This window comes from Sander lucioperca, chromosome 11 (assembly GCF_008315115.2).
Source record: "Sander lucioperca isolate FBNREF2018 chromosome 11, SLUC_FBN_1.2, whole genome shotgun sequence".
Classification (NCBI taxonomy): Eukaryota; Metazoa; Chordata; class Actinopteri; order Perciformes; family Percidae; genus Sander; species Sander lucioperca.
This window is the reverse complement of record NC_050183.1, coordinates 24,588,888-24,598,887: the sequence shown is the minus strand read 5'-3', so window position 1 is coordinate 24,598,887 and position 10,000 is coordinate 24,588,888. Positions and strand designations below refer to the sequence as shown.

At 39.1% G+C, this 10,000-nt stretch overlaps 2 protein-coding genes and 1 long non-coding RNA gene across 4 annotated transcripts in view; all 3 read left to right on the top strand.

Annotated features, from left to right (window-relative positions):
• The window catches only part of LOC116067107, a 6,880-nt gene extending 6,513 nt beyond the window's left edge, over positions 1-367 (top strand). For both annotated transcript variants that reach the window (XR_004109109.2, XR_004898876.1), the window contains exon 3: positions 309-367. This is a non-coding gene — a long non-coding RNA (uncharacterized LOC116067107). The remainder of the gene's footprint in view (positions 1-308) is intronic.
• Positions 368-1,375: 1,008 nt separating this feature from the next.
• Positions 1,376-3,202, top strand: LOC118496294 (putative C-type lectin domain family 20 member A). Its single transcript, XM_036007458.1, has 2 exons — positions 1,376-1,703; positions 2,776-3,202. The coding sequence occupies exons 1-2, from the start codon at positions 1,376-1,378 to the stop codon at positions 3,102-3,104; spliced, it is 657 nt and encodes a 218-aa protein (XP_035863351.1). The 3' UTR covers positions 3,105-3,202.
• Positions 3,203-6,380: 3,178 nt separating this feature from the next.
• Positions 6,381-10,000, top strand: part of LOC116066739 (lymphocyte antigen 75-like) — a 9,526-nt gene continuing 5,906 nt past the window's right edge. Inside the window, exons 1-2 of the mRNA XM_036007457.1 lie at positions 6,381-6,514; positions 7,260-7,658. Of these exons, the coding sequence (XP_035863350.1) occupies positions 6,481-6,514; positions 7,260-7,658 (433 nt within the window). The 5' untranslated portion in view covers positions 6,381-6,480. The remainder of the gene's footprint in view (positions 6,515-7,259; positions 7,659-10,000) is intronic.

Here is a 10,000-nt window from a genome sequence, read left to right as displayed (position 1 = left end):
GAAGTGTGTTTTACCATGATAAAAGTACTGATTATTTACATGGAGTCTGGTGGGTTTAGCGAACACAATTTGACGCTACCATGTTAGCATATGTTAGCATGTTAAATTAAGTCTGGTGGGTTTGGTGATGGTTATTTTGAGGCTGTTTCGTGTTAAACAAAAAGGATCTTACTCTTTAACATCAGTCACTTAGAAACAAAAACATTATAAAAGAGTCCAGGTTTAAAAATAAAACAAAGTTACCTTTTAATGAACAGATGCTTGTCTAGCTCTCAGCTCCATCGCTGCAGTTTCTTCTCTGTTATCAGGTCAGTGTTCCTCCATTGGGGGTCAGCTGTGTGACTACCACTTCATTGATATGAGAAGACCTGGAAAGAAGCCAAGGATTATTGCAAAAAGAACCACACTGACCTGGCCACAGTGTCTAACCAGACAGACATGAAGAGACTCCTTAGATCCACAAGTGAACAGTATCAAGACGGAGCCTGGATTGGGCTGCAGCGAGACTGGCGCTGGTCTCAGCCAGGGGTGGAGTTCAACGACAGTAAGCGTGAATGGTCTCGAGGACAGCCGGATAATAAAGACAATACTGAATACTGTGTGAGGATGAATGTTGGCAATTGGGATGACATCTCTTGTTCTACACCATATCCTTTTATCTGCTATGATGGTGAGAATATGTGGCGCATAGAGTCTGGTCTCCCCCAAAAAACTCCCCCAGAAGTGGTTTGTTCCAGCATCATTCTGACCTATATTTATGTTTGTAGTGGCGGCGCCCTCTAGTGGCCGTAGTAGTTCTGACTTTTTCTCCCCTCTCCAATCTGACCCACAGGAGAGTTTTGGTCCTCATATCTAAACCAGAGAAGGTAACGGTCACAGTTTTAAACACGTGGTTAACGTTGTGAAGACGTGACTTCACTTCCTGAAGGTTACCATTGTGACCCAGAACCTGACGTAGCTCAGTTTGTTCCCTAAAGTTAAAATAACGCTCTGTTTCCTTTTCTTTTCAAACGGGACATGAACCCCGGTCTCCTGGGTGGAAGTCCCCCCCCCCCCCCGAGCCTGCCTCCTTACCAGGACATTTGGCGCTCTTCTACTTCCTCACCTTACTTCCTGCTTTGCTCCCGTCAGAACTACTACGGCCACTAGAGGGCGCCGCCACTAGAAACATGAATATAGGTCAGAATGATGCTGGAACAAACCACTGATGGGGGAGTTTTTTAGGGGAGAACAGTCTCTGAATTGATATCACATTATTGTTTTGAAATAAGAATAATGTAGGATTTTATGAGACTAATAAAAACTAAAAAGTTTTCTGTGTGTTCCACAGAACACAACAAGACCGGCAAAACATTTATATCAGTGACGATAACATATGAAGAACTGGACAGAGGCTCAGAGATACTGCAGAGATAATCACACTGACCTGATCAGTGGAGTCAAACAGCTAGAAGACTTCAAGAGACAGCACCCGGATTATGCAACGTGCCCGAGTACTAGAAACACGTGCCCTTTCTGGATCGGCCTGTTCAGAGACTCTGACTGGAGTTGGTCAGATGGGAACAATTTCTCTTTCAGATCCTGGAATAATGCTAAACCTAAGGATAAACAAGACCCTAAGAAGCTATGTGCTATGACTACGTCAAATGGAAATTGGAGCTCTGCTGACTGTAATGAAACCAAACCCTTCTTCTGCTACGACGGTGAGTTTATCAGAAGTCTATCTAACGGTACTGTACATCTACATCTGTTTAATGATTTAATTCATTTATTAGTTTATTATAAGAATTATGGCCGCACGGTATGAGTCAGAATCAGAATCAGCTTTATTGGCCAGGTTTGCTTAGACAGACAAGGAATTTGACTCCAGCTAATCTTTGCTCTGAAGTACAACACTCACTTAACCACTTAAAGAATAAAAACAGAAATGACAGTAAGAAATATAAGTTAAGTGTACAGTATAACACTGCACTAGAATTTACAAATTTACAAAAAATATACAGTAGCAACTGAAGTATATCAGTATAGTTTGAGATTTAAGATTTAAGTATAAACATAAATATAAATATAGTGCAAGGCAGTTCGGTGTAACGGTCATATATCTGAGGTTCATCGTTGAATATCTTGATAATGATATAACTCACAATAAATAAACAGATAAAGTGTTCTCAGTTCTGCTAAAATACAACAAACTGCTTGTTAGATTTAAAACAAATGAAAGGAAATAATTTCCAACTTTCTTTTGTTGAACAAATTGGATGTTGAATTGAATATAAAAGGCAGCACTAAAAATAGAACAACAGATACATTTTAAAGTGCAGTTTTCTGCTGAGATTTTACTTTCAACTGCATCTTTTAGACCGACTTTACTGTCTTTTAAAAGGCTGTAGCGAGCTCCATTTTAAAGTTAGAAAGAAGATGAAGAAGATAGAAGAATCATTAAAACATAGATGATCTAAGGAATCCATTTAGTTCCACATGCTAACTTGTTGGGAAGGTGGATATATAAAGTTGTAAAAGTTTCTCTAAACATACTAGCTGCATCACTGTCGTGCCAATAATGACGTTAAATCAAACCCTCTCGTGTAATATTGCTTCATCACAAAATATATAATCTAATGTTACAGCTGTTATTTAAACTGTCCTGTTTGTCTCCACGGACGGAGCATTTGGGTCTCCGCCCAAGATTGGCTCCACCACTAATTGACTCTGCCGTTAATTGGCTCCGCCCCTGACTGGCTCCGTCCCTGATTGGCTCCCCTTCTCCTCTGACAGATTCAGTGATCCTGATCAAGAAGAACATGACCTGGGTGGACGCGTTATACTACTGCAGAGATCACTATCGTGACCTTGTCTCCATCACCAACCAGGGCGAGCAGCTCTGGGTCCAGGAGAGAGCCAAGACGGCCTCCACTCCCTACGTGTGGCTGGGACTGCGCTACACCTGCACTCTGGACTTCTGGTTCTGGGTCACTGACGAGACGGTCCTCTACAAGAACTGGGGCCCCGGCCAGTCTGGGGACGACTGCAACATGTCTGGAGCCATGGACAGAGAGGGAACGCACCAGTGGGTCAAAAAAGACGACGACGAAACACCAGTTTAATTTCATCTGTTCCAAGTAAAAACCAGCAGAATGAAACTAAGTACATTTACTCAAGTACTGTACTTTAGTAATAATGCTGTTGAGATGAGGTACTTTACTTATTTCTTAGTAAATAACATTTCAAGTAAAAAAGTTACCATGGAAATTATAATATTTCAGGAAGAAAGGTGTAATATGGATCTTTTACTTCACAATTTAACAGTGTGGGATTAATAGTTTTACTTAAAGTGCCTATATTATGAAAAAAATTCTGGGATTTGGGGAGTTATTTTGTGTCTCTGGTGCTGCATACAAGCTTTGAAAAAACCATCCATCTTACCTAGTTACTGAGCATGTGCCACTCCCACCAAAGATGGGAGGAAAGTGAGAGGTCTCACTCTGTAGCTAAAACAGAGAGCTGAACACAGGGTGAAAAGAGGAGCTGCAGCAATGTGCAGTACAACTAAAATATGGTGTTTTTTGATAATTAAACCATGTAAAGCTATTCTGATACAACCTCTAAATACAATTATGAACCTGAAAATGAGCATAATATGGTCGCTTTAAGTTAAGGATGTGTTTTATTCATTTACTCACTTTGTTTGCAGTGGTGTGACGTTGACATACTGTGTGTCCTCTGGGATTATTGAATGGCATTCTGGGAAATTCAGGAACTTATATCTCAAAGTAAAAATTTCAAGAAAAAAATGTGTAATATTTTTGAAAAAAATAAAATCGTAATATTTTGGGAAAATGTTGTAATATTTCAAGTAAAAAAAGTCATAATATTTAAACAAAAAAAGTTTTAATATTTTGGGGAAAAAAGTTGTAATATTGTGGGAATAAATTTGTAATATTTTTGGAAAGAAGTCGTAATAAATATTATATTTCAAGTAAAAAAATTTCTAATTAAAAATGAAATGAAAAAGTCGTAAAATTTTGGGGAAAATGTCGTAATATTTGAAGAAGACAGTTGTAATATAGATCTTTTAATTTACATTTTAACAGTGTGGGATTAATACTTTTACTTAAGTTAAGGATGTGTTTTATTCATTTACTCACTTTTGTTTGCAGTGGTGTGACGTTGACATACTGTGTGTCCTCTGGGATTATTTAATGGCATTCTGGGAAATGTAGGAACTTATATCTCAAAGTAAATATTTCAAGTAAAAAGGTCGTAATATTTTGGGAAAAAAGTTGTAATATTTTGGGAAAAAAGTCAAAATATTTCATGAAAAAAGTTGTAATATTGTCATTATTTAATATTTCATTGGGGGAGAGACTTTCTAACAGCAGATATTAAATTGAGGATGTAATCCTGTAACATGAATGATTACAATTTGTTATTTTCTGAAGTTATTATTTCTTCTTCTTAAAGTGTGAATTTCTGGTGAATATCCGATGTTATATTATGTAAACTCTGTTTTTGATGATCACATTTTTTCTTCAGTTTTATGTAACCAAAGAATAGTTTTCTCTGAGTCTAAATAAACTGTTAAACCACAGAGTGGTCCTCTCTTTTCACTAACCCAAAATCCTGTTATCACATCATGAAACTGTGTCAATGTGTGTACTGGGTCTATGTGTACTAGGTCTGTGTGTACTGGGTCTATGTGTATTAGGTCTGTGTGTACGGGGTCTGTGTGTACGTGGTCTCTGTGTGTACTGGGTCTGCGTATACTGGGTCTGTGCGTACTGGGTATCTGTGTGTACTGGGTCTTTGTGTACTAGGTATCTGTGTGTACTGGGTGTATTTAATGTAGAGTCTTTTATCAAGTCCTACATTCGGCCAATACGGTGGGATCAGGGGAGAACTCGCTTGGACGCGTGTTCTTTGTGCCAATAATCAATGTCCAAAATTTGTTTGCATTTCTGTGCTGTGACCCATTTATTTTCCTTAACAGTCTGCTCACCGTCCCACAAGCATTACAGACCATTTCTGGATTAGTTCCATTCATTTTCCTTATCAAACTAATCAAAGACACGTAAACCTGAGATGACTGACACGAGTGACACGGCGAAAAGCTGTCTGCTTTCCCTGTTTTCCACACACCTGTGTCCCTGTGGCTGATTACCTTTATGCCTTCCCAAAGGCAATGCTCCACCCAGTGGTCAAACATAGAACTGCACATTAAATGGCCTAACCAACATGGTAGCCTATATAAACAAAACAAAGTGGTGTAATGGCTCCAACATTGGGTCTGTGTGTACTCGGTCTGTGTGTGTACTGGGTATCTGTGTGTACTGGGTCTATGTGAACTAGGTCTGTGTGTACTGGGTCTATGTACTGGGTCTGTGTGTACTGGGTCTGTGTGTACTGGGTCATTTATATTTCTGTTTTTTACATTTCAAATTGCATAATAATTTCCCTGTGTGTGTGTGCGTCTGTGTGTGTGTGTGTGTGTGTGTGTGTCTGCGTTTTGTGTTTGTGTTTGTGTTTGTGTGTGTGTGTGTGTGCGTCTGTGTGTGTGTGTGTGTGTGTGTGTCTGCGTTTTGTGTTTGTGTTTGTGTTTGTGTGTGTGTGTGTGTTTGCGTGTGTGTGTGTGTCTGTGTGTGTGTGTGTGTGTGTCTGCGTTTTGTGTTTGTGTTTGTATGTGTGTGTGTGTGTGTGTATGTCAGCGTGTGTTGTCCGCATATATGATGGTCAAGACATTTCTTCATTAATTCAGATGTTTAAAGTTGTGTATAAGCTAACAAGGCTATGGTGAATATACGTGATTTTTTTCATACGTCTAGCACCTTTAGAAAGGTTGGTCCCCACAAGTCATGGTGATAATGTTGGTCCTGATAAAACATATAAACCAGTATGTGTTTATGTGTGTGTGTGTGTGTGTGTGTGTGTGTGTGTGAGTGTGAGTGTGAGTGTGTGTGTGTGTGTGTGTGTATATCTGTAGGGTTACATTACAGCTTGTTTCTTGCTTTGGACAATTTTTAAAGATATTTGTTCCCATCAGTCACTGAGACACAAACACATGGGAACATAGAGTCAGGTTGAAAAAACCCAAAGTTACCCTTTACTTTGCAGCTGAATGTGATGAATAGTTAAATCTTTGATTTGCATCCTGAGGGACTGGGTTATAAACTGTATCCCTAAACATAAAGACAGGCTGTTCTTCTGTCTGTTTCCTCCTCACTCCTCCAACATATTAATATCATTTTCATATTATTTCCTTTAACACAAATTCAAAAAGTCCCCAACAGGAAATGTATGAATGCTAATTTCACATTTGACGGTGTTACACTGTTGACTTGTGTGTTTCTGTGTGTGTGTGTGTGTGTGTGTGTGTTGTAACCTCAATAAATGCAACATCTTTTCCAAAAGTCAGTGAGTAATGGTGTAAAATAATCCTGATTTCATACCAAAAATAACTGTTTATTATCATCTAACAGGGTGAAGATGCAGTGGAGTCTGTTGGTGTTGATTGTGATGGGTAAGTGGATCATCTGGACAGCTCACTCCTCATCAACTCCAACTCACATTTCAGTTAAGAACATGGTCACCAAACCCACCAGACTCCATGTAAATAATCAGTACTTTTAGCGTGTATAGAGCCAGCATATCTCCACCAGACTCCATGTAAATAATCAGGACTTTTAGCGTGTATAGAGCCAGCATATCTCCACCAGACTCCATGTAAATAATCAGGACTTTTAGCGTGTATAGAGCCAGCATATCTCCTCATGTAAATGGGTGAATTAAGGGTTTATTTCAACCAAACCAGAGTGGTGATTATTGGAACAGTGGAAAGATTAACCAAGATGGCTTTTGATAGTTTTATTTAGTTTCTGTCCACTTTGAATGAAGTGTGTTTTACAATGCTTACATTACTTATTATTTACATGGAGTCTGGTGGGTTTAGCAAACGCAATTTGGCGGATCTAGTTATTTTTGAAAAAAGGATCGTTTTTATTTTGTTTCCGTTACTGAACCAAATTTTTCATGCCAACATATTTTAGTTAGCATGTATTAGCATTATAGTATATGCTACCATGTTAGCATATGCTAGCATGTTAACAAATTAAGTCTGGTGGGTTTGGTGATGGTGATTTCATGTTAAACACAAAAAGACACAAAAACATGAGTCCAGGTTTTAAAACAGAACAAAGTTACCTTTTAATGAACAGATGCTTGTCTAGTTCTCAGCTCCATCGCTGCAGTTTCTTCTCTGTTATCAGGTCAGTGTTCCTCTATTGGGGGTCAGCTGTGTGACTACCACTTCATTGGAGACAAGAAGACCTGGAAAGAAGCCCAGGATTATTGCAGAGAGAACCACACTGACCTGGCCACAGTGTCTAACCAGACAGACATGAAGAGACTCCACGACGCCGCGACTGCAAAGTATCCACAGTATCAAGGCGGAGCCTGGATTGGGCTTAAAAAAAACACACCAAACATCGTGTGGCGCTGGTCTCTGCCAGGGGTGGAGTTCAACGAGAGTGAGAGTGAATGGTCTCCAGGACAGCCGGATACTAAAGGCTGTGTTAATTCCAGGCTTGATAACTGTGTGAGGATGAATGGTGGCACATGGGATGACTTCTTTTCCTCTACAACCTATAAATTTATCTGCTATGACGGTGAGAATTTGTGGCGCATAGAGTCTGTTCCCCCCAAAAAAACTCCCCCAGAAGTGGTTTGTTCCAGCATCATTCTGACCTATATTTATGTTTCTAGTGGCGGCGCCCTCTAGTGGCCGTAGTAGCTCTGACTACCAGAGAAGGGATCGGTCACCAGTTTGGTTAGTTTAGACACCAAAACTACTGAGTTAAGTTGATAAAAAAGATGGAGGTTTAGGTTCAAACTAGGGATGCACCAAATCCAGATTTTTGGGGTTTGCCGTACCTGAAGTTGCTGCATGAACTGGGTGTGCGTCCTGTCTTTGTTTGACCCATCCACTTACCAGGACATTTGGCGCTCATATACTTCCTCATCTTACTTCCTGCTTTGCTCCCGTCAGAACTACTACGATGTAGGATTTTATTTTTCAAGTAAAAAAGTCGTAATATTTCAGGTAAAAACGTCGTAATATTTCAGGAATAAAGTAATATGTCAAGTAAAAAAATTGTAATATTTTTAGAAGAAAATCATAATATTTCAGTAAGAAAGTTGTAATATAGTAGACTGGGTAAACCAGCCCAATCTGCTGGTGATTTGATTCCTCCCTGCAGCTCAGGCTGGATACCTGTACGTTTATCTCTCCTGCTTCCATTACAAATGTGCGGGAACCAATCACCAACTGGCTTATCCACCTGCAGCCTGAACTATGAAGCAAGATCAACATGTCCTGGATTTATTTCAGTTCCCCGGCTCCACTAACCCTAACAACCACGGTCCCGTATAACCTGTGTCACGACGGTGATTAACAACTAGTTCAACCCAGGGTTTCCCAATCCAGCGATGAGCGCGTTCACATAAAAGAGGCGGGGTTTGCACAGCACGACCAATCGCAAACATCTACCAGAGCCGCATATTATATATAAGAAGAGCAAATTATAATTCTACATAAATATGAAGAACACAGACACAGTTTAACAGGCAAAACACAATACAGTCGCTGCTTCCTAAAACAGGAGGAAAGCTGGCAGAAAAATAGCCGACGCTGTAAATGCATAAATCACGACGCTTATCAATATCACTTCCCCATCGAAAAAAGTCAGAATTTTTCAAGTAAAAAAGTCGGAATATTTCAAGTAAAAAAGTAGTAATATTTCAGGGAAAAAATTCTAAATATTTAAAGTAAAAAAGTAGTAATATTTCAGGAAAAAAGTCAAACTTTTTCAAGTAAAAAAGTTGGAATATTTCAGGAAGAAAGTTGTAATATAGATCTTTTACTTTACATTTTAACAGTGTGGGATTAATACTTTTACTTAAGTTAAGGATGTGTTTTATTCATTTACTCACTTTCTTTGCAGTGGTGTGACGTTGACATACTGTGTGTCCTCTGGGATTATTGAATGGCATTCTGGGAAATGTAGGAACTTATATCTCAGAGTAAATATTTCAAGTAAAAAGGTCGTAATATTTTGGGAAAAAGTTGTAATATTTTTGGAAAAAAGTCAAAATATTTCATGAAAAAAGTTGTAATATTGTCATTATTTAATATTTCATTGGGGGAGAGACTTTCTAACAGCAGATATTAAATTGAGGATGTAATCCTGTAACATGAATGATTACAATTAGTTATTTTCTGAAGTTATTTTTTCTTCTTCTTAAAGTGTGAAGGTCTGGTGAATATCTGATGTTATATTATGTAAACTCTGTTTTTGATGATCACGTTTTTCTTGAGTTTTATGTAACCAAAGAATAGTTTTCTCTGAGTCTAAATAAACTGTTAAACCACAGAGTGGTCCTCTCTTTTCACTAAACCAAAATCCTGTCATCACATCATGAAACTGTGTCCATGTGTGTACTGGGTCTATGTGTACTAGGTCTGTGTGTACTGGGTCTATGTGTACTAGGTCTGTTTGTACTGGGTCTGTGTGTACTGGGTCTATGTGTACTAGGTCTGTTTGTACTGGGTCTGTGTGTACTGTGTCTCTGTGTACTGGGTCTGTGTGTACTGGGTCTGTGTGTACTGGGTCTGTGTGTACTGAGTCTATGTGTATTAGGTCTGTGTGTACAGGGTCTGTGTATACTGGGTCTGTGTGTACTGGGTCTGTCTGTGTACTGGATCTGTGTGTACTGGGTCTGTGTATTAGGTCTGTGTGTACGGGGTCTGTGTGTACTGGGTCTCTGTGTGTACTGGGTCTGCGTGTACTGGGTCTGTGCGTACTGGGTATCTGTGTGTACTGGGTCTGTGTGTACTGGGTCTGTGTGTACTGGGTGTTTAATCTTATTTTGACTAAAATATATATATAGCATCACCTCAAACAGAAGTTTCCAGGCAATGACACAGGTGTGACACGTTGATATTTTAATA

Coding starts and splice junctions, on each gene's coding strand:
- LOC118496294 (XM_036007458.1), top strand. CDS start 1,376: ATGAAGAACTGGACAGAGGCTCAGAGATACTGCAGAGATAATCACACT. Junction 1,704..2,775: donor ACCCTTCTTCTGCTACGACG/GTGAGTTTATCA, acceptor CTCCTCTGACAG/ATTCAGTGATCCTGATCAAG.